The sequence below is a fragment of the Elephantulus edwardii genome, unplaced genomic scaffold (assembly GCF_000299155.1).
Source record: "Elephantulus edwardii isolate Elephantulus edwardi_28Jun2011 unplaced genomic scaffold, EleEdw1.0 scaffold00297, whole genome shotgun sequence".
NCBI lineage: Eukaryota > Metazoa > Chordata > Mammalia > Macroscelidea > Macroscelididae > Elephantulus > Elephantulus edwardii.
Window position 1 is genome coordinate 1694747 of NW_006400047.1, and position 14468 is coordinate 1709214.

At 37.4% G+C, this 14468-nt stretch overlaps 1 protein-coding gene and 1 pseudogene across 1 annotated transcript in view; both read left to right on the forward strand.

Annotated features, from left to right (window-relative positions):
• The window catches only part of KIAA0368 (KIAA0368 ortholog), a 107371-nt gene that overhangs the window by 65747 nt on the left and 27156 nt on the right, over positions 1-14468 (forward strand). Inside the window, exons 28-34 of the mRNA XM_006900849.1 lie at positions 70-187; positions 481-648; positions 7460-7539; positions 8118-8223; positions 8991-9038; positions 10043-10164; positions 12076-12226. Of these exons, the coding sequence (XP_006900911.1) occupies positions 70-187; positions 481-648; positions 7460-7539; positions 8118-8223; positions 8991-9038; positions 10043-10164; positions 12076-12226 (793 nt within the window). The remainder of the gene's footprint in view (positions 1-69; positions 188-480; positions 649-7459; positions 7540-8117; positions 8224-8990; positions 9039-10042; positions 10165-12075; positions 12227-14468) is intronic.
• The window catches only part of LOC102872809, a 5070-nt pseudogene continuing 3768 nt past the window's right edge, over positions 13167-14468 (forward strand).

The window sequence follows — 14468 nt, forward strand, 5'->3', positions numbered from 1 at the left end:
GGTAATTTGCTTTAGACTACAGATTGAGAAAGACATCATTGCATCTTTCCCCCCCCCTTCTTCTCCAAGCCAGGGCATTTCTACCTACAAGGAGCTTTGCTCTCTGGCAAGTGATCTCAGTCAGCCAGATCTGGTGTATAAATTTATGAATTTAGCCAATCACCATGCCATGTGGAACTCTAGGAAGGTAAGTTTCTATCACATAGTTTTTATTTTATACTCCAATCTGAACCCAAATGTTAATGTACTGGCAGACTGTGGCAGTTTATGCACAGTGCCTTGGGTAAACATCTTTGTCTCCTTAGAGGTAGCCAGACTACCATACAGCTGCTGGCGTGCATTAGCACGGTGGGATGCCCAGCAAATCATGCTCTGTTCAAGGACACATTTAGCAAAATTATGTGGTCCTCATGTATTTAAGGTGTTAGTATTTTTCTAGTACAAATGTGTTAAGAGTCTCTCGTCTTACTATTGTTTTAGGGTGCTGCTTTTGGTTTTAATGTCATTGCTACCAGAGCTGGAGAGCAGCTTGCGCCTTTTCTGCCTCAGCTAGTTCCACGTCTTTATCGTTACCAGTTTGATCCCAACCTTGGTATTCGACAAGCCATGACAAGCATTTGGAATGCATTAGTCACGGACAAATCAATGGCAAGTATTTGTGAACCCTTATGTACTACGAAAGAGGCCCTCAGTGGTGCAAATAGTTAAAACAAGTTTAGCTTACTGAAAGGTTGGTGGTTGAGGTCTTCACCTTGAAAGAATGGTCCACTGAACTATTTCTGAAAACTTGGCTATTAAAAACCTTTTGGGGCACAGTTCTGTGCTGAGGCACATGAGGTTGCTATGAGTTGGAGTGGTTTTATGTACTAAGAAAATGTTATCACTTAGGAAGGCATACATGAGTACATGCTTATGTAAGTGTAGGCATATTGGGGTATGTACAATAAAATATATAATAATAAATATAAAGCACGAAGTATAGTAATGGAAATTTTTTTATATATCCAAATATCTTGTAGAATTGGTTTACTCAGTTAAAAGGTTTAGGATCATAAGCCAACTTGGTTAATAGATAAAACATGGTTCATAAAGATAATGAGTTTGATGAATATTTTCAGGGGTGACAATAGTTTGCAAGTAGCCATCTAAGATATGACTCTTCCTTTCTACTCATCTGGAATAAAAGAATAAAAAACTCAGTGACTCAAAGAAGAAACTAGTCCATATGATTAATAAAACATGCATACCATAAGCCAGGACCTTGTTTAGCTCAAGACTAGAAGAATTACTGAGTACCATTACCTGCTGTTCTTACCAGGGACCCATTCGAAGCTCCCAGATAGAGTGAGAGGAAACATGTAGGACAAAAGTTAAAGTCGTAAAAAAGACCAAATGCCCTGTATCAGTAGAGGCTAAAGGACCACTTGAGACCATCAGCCTGATATACTCTTTGAACTGGAACTAAGCCAACCAGAGGTTACCTTTCAGCAAAATAACAGTGATGTCACCCCTCAGTACTGTGCTGCTTTAAATAATCAGCTGTATGTGACCAGATGGCTAATCTTTACCCTAATGCAAAGATGAAAAGATAATGGGGACTGGGAAGCCAGATTAGTGGAAATGGACCAAACAGAATAGAAATAAGGAACATGCTGGCACATTGTTAAAAGTGGAACCAATGACACAGAACAGATTATGTAAAAACATTTAAGTGAGAATATAATTTGCTGTGTAAACTTGTCACCTAAAACACAATGAAATTTTATTTTGTTTTGATTTGCTTACAAAGTTTGTATACTTTTGTGTTTCACACTCTCCTCCATTCATATTGTGTGCCACACAATCATTCCTATTCATTATATTTTTAAAAATTAGTCATCATTGAACTATGACCACTATTAACCTTTTTTCCCGGATCCCCGCTGGATCTTTTCAATTTCCTTTTCCACCTCTCCCTCCACCCACCATACTGTGTGACCCTATGATTAACCTCATGCCCATCATCATGCCTCTGCTCCCACCCTATACCCCTTGGATCCTCATACACATTTTACTAGTTATCTTTTTATTTCTGCAATAATAGACTAATGCAGTATTTGTTTTTATGAGATTTAGTTCACTCAGCATTAATGCTCTCCAGCCCCTCCCAAGTTATATAGTAATTTTCAAAATAGTTGCTCCTGAGTGCTGCTTAGTATTCCATCATGTGAATATACTACAGTTTCTCAATCTGTTAGATTGTGATTGGACATTTGGCCTGTTTCCATATTATTCTTGTGATGGTGCATAGTGCTGCTGTGAACATAGGCCAGTCTACAAGTGTCCGTTTTTGTCTCAGTTCTGATTTTCTTGGGGTATATTCCTAGCTCTGGAGTACCTGTCTTGTGAATTCTCAATGTTCATCTTTTTTGAGGAAATTCCAGACTGCCTTCCAGAGTGGTTGTATCTTTGTAACAATGTATGAGAGTTCCTATCTCTCCACATCCTCTCCAACATTATTGCTTACTGTACAATTAAATTTTGCCACTACTGCTGGAGTGAGATGGTATCTCGTTGTGGTTTTGATTTGCATTTCTGTTCTTTCCAGTAATTTTGAGCATTTTTTCATGTGTCTGTTGGCCATGTGAATGTCTTCCTCTGTGAAAATTCTTTCCATGTTCTTTGCTCATATTGTAATGGTGTTACCAGTCTTTTTCTTGGGGAGGCCCAGTAGTATTCTGTAAACTTTGTAATGAGACTCTTGTCTGAGATTGTATTGCCAAATGTTTTTTTCCCAGTCAGGAGGTTTTCTTTTCACCGTATTGGTTTAATGAGTCTGACAAATACAGCCATTTTGGAAATAAAACAAACGGAATAGAAATAAGGAGAATACGGCTGTTAAAAAAAAAAAATGAACCAGTGACCAGAACAGATTATACAAAAGCATTAAATTGATAATCTATTTGCTGTATAATCGTGTCACCTAAAACACAAAGAAATATTAGTTGAAAAACCAAAAATTACTCTCATTTGTTTAAGATGACAAAAGATTTAAACCCAATATCTGTCTGCCCTCTTCCAGTCAGTTGGCCAAGTGGTTGTTCTTCAGATATCTTGGCACAACTTGGATAACACATCCAGGGCAGCATCTGTTAGCTGAAATATGTCAATTGGTATATCACCTATTCCTGGGGCCTTATTTTTTGCTATTTCCTTCAAAGCAGCCTGAACTTCCTTTATCACCATAGGCTCTTGCTCATATGTTATTTCATGAAATTCGTCTGTGTCTGCCAATTCCTTTCGATACAGTGACTCTTCTTTTAATACTTCCTGGATCATTTAACATTCTGCTGAAAGCATCCTTGATTATATAGCAACTGGAGTTTTGAATTTGTTCTTCATTTCCTTGAGCTTAAGAAATGCCGAGCAAGTTAGGCCCTTTTGATTTTCTGACTCCAATTCCTTGCACATTTCATTGTAATATTTTGCTTTGTCATCCCGTGTTGCCTTTTGAAATGTTCTGTTCTACTCTTTAGTACCTTGAATTCTTCCTTGTGCTTTGGCTTCTCTGCACTCCAGTGCAATTTTCAGAGTCTCCTCTGACATCCATTTTGGTTTTATCTTCCTCTTCTGTCTTTGCAATGACCGTTTGCACTCTTCCTGGATGATACCCTTGATATCCTCTCACAGCTCATCTGGTCTTTGTTCATTTGGAACACTAGTTCAAGGCCTCAGATCTGTTCCTGTGAGATGGTTCTGAAATTCAGGTGGGATAGACTCAAAGTAATATTTTGGTTCCCGTGGATTTGGTTTAATATTTCTCAGCTTCAGCTTGAACTGACTGGAAGAGATCTATATTTGTTCCCATTCCAAAGAAGGGTGACCCAACAGAGTGTGGAAACTGTAGAACAATATCATTGATTTCACATGCAAGCAAGATTCTACTGAAGATTATCCAAAAACGACTGGAACAGCACATCAGCAGAGAACTGCCAGAAGTCCCCTTTAAAAGGGGTCGTGGTGCTAGGGATATTGTAGCTAATGTTAGATGGATGTTAGCTGAAAGCAGAGAATACCAGAGTAATGTATATCTGTGTTTCATTGATTATGCAAAGGCCTTTGACTGTGTGGATCATAACAAAAAATGGCTGACTCTGAGAAGAATGGGAATCCCAGAACACTTGATTGTTCTAATGCGAAACCTATACTTGGATCAAAAGGCAGTTGTCAGAACAGAGCAAGGAAACACTGCATGGTTCAAAGGCGTAAGCCAGGGATGCGTCCTATCTCCATACCTTTTCAACCTGTATGCAGAACAGATTATCCAAGAGGCTGGGCTCTATGAGGAGAAATGTGGAGTCAAGATTGGTGGAAGATCTGTCAACAGTCTGCATTATGCAGATGACACAACCCTGCTTGCTCAAACTGAGGAGGACCTGAAGTGCTTGCTACAGAGGCTCAAGGACTGCAGCCTCTAGTATGGATTGAGGCTCAATATCAAGAAGACAAAGATTCTCACCAATGGACTAATTGGCAGCATCAGGATGGATGCTGAAGAGATTGAGATTGTTCACAGCTTAAGTTTGCTTGGCTCCACAGTCAACACTCTCGGCACCAGTAGCCAGGAAATTAAAAGACATATTGCGGTGGGAAAGTCTGCTGTTAGGGATCTCTCCAAAGTACTGAAGAACAATGGTGTCTCTGTGGAGACTAAGGTGCATCTGATACAGGCCATGGTCTTTGCTATCACTTGTTGTGCATCAGAGAGTTGGACAGTGACTAGGGAGGATAGAAGAATTGATGCCTTGAGCTGTGGTGCTGGAGAAGACTATTGAGGGTACCATGGACAGCTAGGAAAACAAACAGATTCATCCTGGAAAGGGTTAAACTGGGCAGCTCCCTGGAGGCAAGGATTCTGAGGCTCCATCTAACATACTTTGGACATGTAAGAAGGAGAAACCGGCCCTGGAAAAAGAAAACAAGGCTGGGAGAAGAAAGACACAGCGCAGGAGGGGAAGGCCCTCAATGAGGTGGATTGATTCAGTGACTGGGGTATTGGGATGGGTGTATTGGAGACACTGCGATTGGCACAGAACAGAGCAGAGTTTAGGGCTATGAGTCGCAAACGACTCGACGGCACATTACAACAACACCACATATCTGCCTTTCAATTTTTCTTTTTCTTTTTCAGATTTTTTTTTCCTTTCAATTTTTGTACACTTATTTAAACATATTTGTCTTCCCTTTTTCACCTTTCTTCTTCCTGCCTTCCTGGATGCTTATGATAGCATTTAAATTTCTAAAAAAGGAAACAATCTAATTGCCCTTTGAATGGATGGTTAAAAAATTCTGTTTATTCTGCTTCCTTTAAGCCATTCTTTTCCCTTATTTTTCTTGATGAGCAAAACATTATCTCTTTCTTTCTTTGTCTTCCTTTAATCATGTACCAGCACCAGAAATGATTTTTTAAAATGCAGACAAGTTTATGCCATTTTGGGTTAAATTTCTTCAGTTTATTCATAGTTTATCACTTAGAATGAATTCTTTAAGCCTTACTGTATCTATGATTCTGCACTTGATTTTACTTTCTGTCTTTCTCAGTTCTGAAACTATTCATGGCAGCAAGGCTCTCAGTGTTCAGATTTCCATGCTTCCTGAGCTCCATTTACTCTAGGAAATATTTGGTACCGCTGTGTAGGCCAAGATCTAGCAGTTTGTTAAAGATCTGAGGTCCTAACTAAAGCCTAAGCTGGATGAGAGTCCTCATGTTCAGTGTGGAAGGAGAATCCACAGGTGTGGACGAGATCATGTGTGGAGAATGTTTAGAAACGTAGAGACAGGAAGAAGTCAGCCTGTTTAATAGTTACCTGTCTGGGGTTTCTTATATTTATATGAGAACAGCGAAACTGAGTATTTCCAAGTGTAAAATAAGAAATATATACATTCTGAGTATCTTTATAATTTCATAAGTATGAAATGTGTCATCATTTTGCTTTTACTTCAAAGTTGATAAGCGTCTGTGTAAACAAAATAGAGACTTTATTTATATACAGCCATAATTCTTTGTATTCTATACACTGTTCATATTATTGTGGATAGAAAGATGAATGAGACACCCTCCCGGCCCTTGATTCTCTATTAAATGAGGTAGACATGTTTAGGATAATGTATTTATCATGCAGTATAGTATGTCCTTAAGAAGAGGCTGTGGGAACAAAAAGGAGAGTACTTAAACCAGTCTTTTCTGAAAAGATTCTGACTTTTGATGGACAAGTAGAAGATAGCTAAGCAAGTAGGATGATGGAAAGAAATTACAGGTAGAGGAAATAATATATGCCAGTATATACAGATGGGACACTGCGTGACTTTTGGTCTTTTTGCTAGATCAATCTCTGAGGACTTTGTATTTGTGTCCAGGTGATTGAGCTTTATTCATAGAGGGATAAAGGTACTGAGGAAGATAAGACTATTGTCCACATCTTAGAGTGATTGTTTTGGCATTTTTTGTTGATTGACATAAGGAAAATTATGGACTGAAAAGCTTAAAGAGATATTTCTTAAATGACAGAAACAAAATTCATGTGTTTGCTAGGTGAATGAATGGTTTGATTTTTGGTAGATATTTTTATTTTATCTTTTGCTTCCTTTTTTTCCCCCCCTGTGGGTTTTTTCTTTTTTTTTTAAATTTTTTTAATTAATGCAACATATATATTTTTTACATCATACTCTTTCCATTTAATTTCCCCCCATTCATTCATTGTTGCACATTTTCCTTTTTACCCACCCCTCCCCCAGTTCATTTTTCTCTTTGAAGAAAAAAAAATTCTTTGTTACACAATTCCCCCAGTCCACAGCCCACTTTAATTTGCATTTTTTTCTGTAATCTTGTAATGAAAATAATACCTAATCCTGTATTCCTTTTAAACAGTTATCTTCCTCATCTGTTTCAGTGCAGTATACATTATTTATTCTCTCTTTTCTTAGGTTACCCCCAACCCCGAGGTCAGTCCCATTTTACAACAGTGGCACCATGCAGTATTTGTTCTTTTGTGACTGAGATATTTCACTCAGCATTATGTCCTCCAGGGTCACCCGTTTTGTAGATTATTTCGTAAGTTTTTTGTTTTTCAATGCAGCATAGTAAATTGTGTAAATATACCACAGCTTCTCTAGCCATTCGTTTGTTGATGGGCACTAGGGTTGTTTCCAACCCGTTGGGTGGCAGTTCTTGTTTCTTTAGGTTATATTCCCACTAGTGGAATTGCAGGGTCAAATGGTATTTCTCCAACTTTTTGAGAAAGCACCATACTGCCTTCCATAGTGGTTGCCCCATTTTACACTCCCACCAACAGTGAATAAAAGGTTCCAGTTTCTCCTCAACCTCACCAGCATTTGCTATTTGCTTCTCTGTTGAATTTTGCTATTCTTACTGGGGTAAGATGATACCTCATAGTTGTTTTGTATCTTTTGCTTTCTTTAGGTGGATAAATATTTGAAGGAGATTCTTCAAGATTTGATTAAGAATCTTACCAGCAATATGTGGCGAGTTCGAGAATCCAGGTACCATTTTTGGAACTACAACTATGCAGACACAATATATTCCCCTCGATGTTGTCCCCTAGTGTTTTCAAGTTTTATACTTCATACAAAAGGATAAATTAAAATTACTGGAAACCTTATTTTTGGCCGCGTTAGCCTGTTGTCTATGTTTAACTCTTTAAATCTTAGTCTGCGTTTTCACAACTTTATGATAGAATTAAGTTGGTAGACATCAAGTTATATTTCTATACTCTTTTCACTTTATAGGGTGAAATTGACTTACACATATGCTTTTTACTCAGTGCTGCTTATACACTTGGCAGGGTGCCATACCGTAGAGCCACAATGGTGTAATTAAAAAAATGATGTAAAATCTCAAAGGGATTGTATCCTAGATGTATGAAACAGGTATTTGGTGAATGTATGTGCCATCAGTTCTTTGGTTTATTTGGGGCACTGAGGAAAGAGTAATCATTGCTGTCTTGAAGAGATTGGGGCTAGAAATTTAAGTAGAATTTGTATTCTGTTTGATTTGCATGTTTCATAATAAATATTGACATTTCTTGGATCAGATATTTTATATGAAATTGTCTTTACAGTTGTTTAGCTTTGAATGATCTTTTGAGAGGAAGACCCCTGGATGACATCATTGATAAACTTCCAGAAATTTGGGAAACACTTTTTAGGGTACAAGATGATATCAAGGTATTACAGAAAAAGATCCGTATTTATTCATAGGAAAGCTTAAATTTGAATTCTTAGACTATATTTTATCTATATCTACATATTTTAAAATTCAGTATCCAGGCAATTTTAAGAGACTACAGTTTCCCTATAACATTTTAGTCTTGATGTACCTGTGAATATGGAAGATTGACTACCTTTTGATCTAAACTGAATTAAAAAAAAAAAAAAAGAAATGCCTGCAGGCTGACTCTTCACTAGAGATCTCATAATATTGCTGAGATATAGACAAATAATGATTTGAAAATAATCCAGGATAACTACATTTATCTGTTTCATGAATTGGACTAGTCATTACCAAGCAACAAGACCGTTCCTTCAGAATCTTTCCTGGATATTCTGATTTTCAGTTATTTTGATACCTTATTAAGATTAGACACTTCTATTTTGCTTTATTTACTAGAGATTTTAAAATACTATAGAGTTATCATAGAGATCTTTATATGTTTGCTTTACTGTATTTCTGTATTTCCCTTAATTTCTATATTTTTATATCCTCTATAGCTCAGATTTTATAAGGTCAAAATATGCCCTACTTAATTTTTAAGAAATAACAATATGACATTGCAGTATATTCCTTGATGGGCAGACAGCTTAATGAAACACTGGTTTTAATTTTGATAGTAAGATTTTGGCTAAGATGTGTAGATTTGAAGGAGTTAAATAGACCTGTTGAATGGTGAGAATGAAACTCAAACCTGTCTGATGTTACACTTTCTCATTTCAAGGAATCCGTTCGAAAAGCAGCTGAACTGGCTCTGAAAACTTTGAGCAAGGTGAAAATTACAGTCTTTTATCAGGGATGGCTTGGGATAGAGTTTTATGTTACTACAAAAAAATTAGTAATTACTTTCTTTTATATAAAAGGGCATATAGTCAGAGTAGTGAGTGCTATTAGAATACCAATATTTTTAACTAACCAAAACGAAATTCAATGCCAGTGAGTTGATTCTCACTCATAGATACTGTGTAAGACAGTGTAGAACTGCCCCATGAGGTTTCCAAGGCAGTGAGTCCTTATAAGGGTACACTGCCACATCTTTCTCCCATGGAGATGACTGGTGGATTTCAAACAGAGATCTTTTGAATAACAGTTGAGAGTTTAACCATTGTGCCACCAGCACTCCTATTTTTAACCAGCAAAATACTAACATTTTTTTCTAGTTTCTTTAAATGGTGAGCTTCTCTAGGCCTGTATGAGGTGTAATATGCATTTGACAAAAAAAAAAAAGCATTTGACCATGAAGAAGACATTACTCACTTTAGTCAAACAGTATCTATTTTTTTTTCTCTCTCATTCTGTTCCTAAGTTTATGTGTTAAGTTACTTTTACTATTTTGTGAGGTTGATAAGGTTTTTGAAACTTAAGCAGTTTTCCAATAATTTTACTGTGCTTTATCAGGGATATACTTTGACTTTCTAGTGGGATAAACTGCCATAAATGTATCATTAGTAAAGCTAGATTCTAGATCCAGATGTTTCTGTTACTGTGCAAACTTCCAAAATTAGTCTTGATACCTTAAGTCTTCAAACATTCTTGAATTTTTCATTTTATCCTCACCATTTTGTTCCCTGTTTCTCAAATATGGAGATCAAAATTTTAATAAACTTTCCATTTAGTTATTGGCTGCCCTCTCAGTCACAGATCTCACTTCTCTTAATAGAAAGTAGGCTCACATGTTTTTTCTGTGAATGTGAGATGTAGAAAGTGTTCTCTCATGTAAATATGTTACTAGGTGAGAAGTCAGTGTCACTAATCTTTGTGCTTTTTGTGTGTGAGGTTTGTGTGAAAATGTGTGACCCTGCCAAAGGAGCAGCTGGCCAGAGAACCATTGCTGTCCTCCTGCCTTGCCTTTTGGACAAGGGCATGATGAGCCCTGTGACAGAAGTTCGAGCCCTCAGGTATGTATGTATATCACTTGATGAGATGAATACATTTGATTTACTTAGTTTTTACTCCTTTTGGAACGATTGAGTTTTTTTTGAGTGCTAGATTCCTGGAAATAGGGAAAATTGAACAGAAAAGAAATTAGAAAGGCGCATAAGAGCATTTGTGAAAAGTTATGGATCAAAGTCTTTGCACCAGCATTCTCATGGAACCTTGCCTTCCAACAGCATATCTGCCAGTAGGCCTTGATCATGCATGAATTGTGTTTCTTGTTATCATCAGTATCTGTCCTCACCAAGTGTATCATCTTGTTGTGTTTCTTTTGATCTTGCTTAAATTTAAAATAAATGATATTTTAAGTTGGACTCAACAGTGAAAACTTGTAGTTGTGTGAATGTTAAATTAGAATGTTAGCTAAGAACTTGATGTGTTCCAGTGAAATCACTGTTAAAGCTAGCTCATATTAGTAGTTTTAAGCTTATTTCATGGTAATTAAAAGACTGATAAATTGTTTTTTAAAGAACTCTTCTAATACTTTAAGGAAACATAAAATTAGGAGATTTCTTAATTGTTTGCTAATTTAACTATTCTAAGTAATGATTATTTATAGTTCTTCGGTTCACTGGGTAAAAAGTGGATGGAGAACTTTATCATGGATGGTCCAGGTCAAGGAAACCTGAGACCATGGATCACTGCTAACATACAAAACAGCGGTTGAGTGTGTCTTAATATAATGGAATAGTATACACACAGTACTACCTATTCTTGATTTTTGAAAAATTGAACATTGACCCAGGCAGGACTGCAGATCAGTAAAAGGGACAGAGAAACATGCTAAGTGATAACATTAGAATGCAATTAATGAGGACAAATAACAAGAAAGAGAACAGTTGGGTACTGTTACACTTGGAAGGAATTAAGAATGCAGTAAATAATGATATGTGGGTGAATACTCTCATTTCTAATTCAAACAAACAAATTCCTGAAGACTTCTATTATAAAACTAAAGATCTCTGGTGGCCTAATGGGAAGGACTAAATGTGAATATTAAATTATGTCATTGTTATTATGTGCCTTCAAGTTGAAACTGACTTACAGCTGACCCTGCAGTGGGTTTTCAGAGACTGTAAATCACAAGGGAGGAGATTGCATCTTTCTCCAGAGCTGGTGGATTCAAATCATGTGACTTACTGAAAAATCATTGGAGAAACTGGATAAGGGTGGTTTGAGTATATCCAGTGATGCCATAAAAGTAGCACCTGGCTTCTCTGCTTCCAAAGTGTTAAAATCAAGACTTACAGTTGGCAGCATAGCTTAATACCACTAGGCCACCAGAGCTCCCTATTAGATAGCAGAAAAAGTTACTAATATTTCTAGGTAAGACAGTGTTATATTGTGATTTGATAGAGTCCTTTTCTCTTAGAGACAGCATACTGAAGTTTAGTTTTATCATACTCTTTAAAATAGTACAGTGGAAGAGCAAAAATTATATGCATTTGTACATCAAAAACCAATGAATTTCATTGCTATTTTAAGTCAGTTCTGAATCATAGCAACCCTCATAGGACAAAATAGAACTGGCTCAAAGTGTTTTTGTGGTTGTAAATGTTTATGGACGCAGATTGCCACATCTCTGTCCTGTAAAGTAGGGAGTATGATTGCATAACCCAGTACTTTAACCATGGCACCACCAGGGTAGTTTCAGATGGTGCCAGTTTGGCTAAATGTTGCTGACTGTGGAACTAGCAGGAGAGAATATAAATTATTTATGATTTTCTGTATTTCTTATATTAAGCAAAGATTAGGCTTTGTAACCATATAAATGAATGCCTAAGTTGAATAAACTGTGTATCCTCATGACGGTACTTAGAGGGCTTCTGACTTTTGATAAAAGAACTCAGGAGTTACTTTCTGTGTATTTGTAGCATTAATACCCTTGTGAAAATCAGCAAAAGTGCAGGAGCCATGTTGAAACCACATGCACCAAAACTTATCCCAGCGCTACTGGAATCCTTAAGTGTATTAGAACCTCAAGTTCTCAATTATTTGAGTCTTCGGGCTACCGACCAAGAAAAGGTGAGTCGAAAGCACAGGTATATTAGTAAGTTCATGGAGAGAGAGCATCTTGTTAAGGTCCATCTGAATAATCCTTAGAGTATATAGTCAGAGATTTCTATAGGGTATTTACTAAGTTTAAAATTAGGAAGTATAACCAGTTCAGCAAAGTAGCAGGATACAAGATCAACATAGAAAAATCAGTTGGATTTCTCTATAGTGACAAAGAGAATACAGAGCCGGAGGTAAGAAAAACAATACCCTTCACAATAGCGAATCACAAGATTAAATACTTGAGAGTAAATCTAAGCAAAAGTACAAAGGATCTATTCAAAGAAAATTACAAAACCTTACTACAAGAAACAAAAAGAGACTGGAGAAGTGGAAGAATATCCCTTGCTTATGGATAGGAAGACTCAATATTGTGAAAATGGCAATACTGCCAAAGGCAATTTATACGTTTAGTGCAATCCCAATACAAATACCAACCCATTCTTCAACAAGATGGAAAAGGCAATCTCCAGTTTCATTTGGAATGGAAAGAAGCCCCAAATAAGCAAAGCACTCCTTAAAAATAGAAAAAAGGTAGGAGGCATTTCACTCCCTGATTTAAAATCCTACTACACTGCCATGGTGGTTAAGACAGCATGGTACTGATACAATGACAGACACATAGATTAATGGAATAGAATTGAGAACCTGGAAATCAGCCCATCTACCTATGGTCAACTGATTTTTGACAAGGAGATGAAATCAGTGAAGTGGGGAAACGACAGCCTTTTTAACAAATGGTGTTGGCAGAATTGGAAAAGTATCTGCAGAAGACCCAAGCAAGATCCACACCTCACTCCATACACAAAAACCAACTCAAGGTGGATCATGGACCTAGGACTAAAACCAAGGACTATAAACTTCATTAAAGAAAAGCTTGGGAGGGCTCCTGGGAAGGGGTGAAAACAATATGGCGGATTGCGAGGAGCCGGAGAAGAAAAGAAGGAGAATAGAGGAGCTGCTGGCTGAGAAAATGGCTGTTGATGGTGGGTGTGGGGACTCTGGAGACTGAGAAGGTCGCTGGAACCATGTAAAGAAATTCCTCGAGCGATCTGGACCCTTCACACACCCTGATTTCGAACCCAGCACTGAATCTCTCCAGTTTTTGTTAGAAACAGGTCAAGTTCTAGTCATTGGAGCTGGCGGCTTAGGATGTGAGCTCCTGAAAAACCTGGCATTGTCTGGTTTTAGACAGATTCATGTTATAGACATGGATACTATAGATGTTTCCAATCTAAATAGACAATTTTTGTTTAGGCCCAAAGATGTTGGAAGACCGAAGGCTGAAGTTGCAGCAGAATTTCTAAATGACAGAATCCCTAACTGCAGTGTAGTTCCACATTTCAACAAGATTCAAGATTTTGATGACAGTTTTTATCGACAATTTCATATTATTGTTTGTGGACTGGACTCGGTCATTGCCAGAAGATGGATAAATGGCATGCTGATATCTCTTCTAAATTATGAAGATGGTGTGTTAGACCCAAGCTCCATAATCCCTTTGATAGATGGAGGGACTGAAGGCTTTAAAGGAAATGCCAGAGTGATTCTGCCTGGAATGACAGCTTGTATTGAGTGTACACTGGAACTTTATCCACCGCAGGTTAATTTTCCCATGTGCACCATTGCATCTATGCCCAGACTTCCAGAGCACTGTGTTGAGTATGTGAGAGTGCTGCAGTGGACCAAGGAGCAGCCTTTTGGAGAAGGTGTTCCTTTAGATGGAGGTGATCCTGATCATATTCAGTGGATTTTCAAAAAATCCCTTGAGAGAGCATCACAATATACTATTAGGGGTATTACATACAGACTCATTCAAGGGATTATAAAACGAATCATTCCTGCAGTAGCTTCCACAAATGCAGTTATTGCAGCTGTGTGCCACTGAAGTTTTTAAAATAGCAATAAGTGCATACATTCCCCTTAATAATTACTTGGTATTCAATGATGTCGATGGACTGTACACATATACATTTGAAGCAGAGAGAAAAGAAAATTGTCCGGCTTGTAGCCAGCTTCCTCAAAATATTCAGTTTTCTCCTTCGGCAAAACGACAGGAGGTTTGGATTATCTAACGAATAGTGCTTCTCTGCAGATGAAGTCACCAGCCATTACAGCCACATTAGAGGGAAAAAATGTTGTTGTTGTTGTTATGTGCTGTCGAGTCATTTGCGACTCATAGCGACCCTATGAACAACAGCCCTAAACCCTG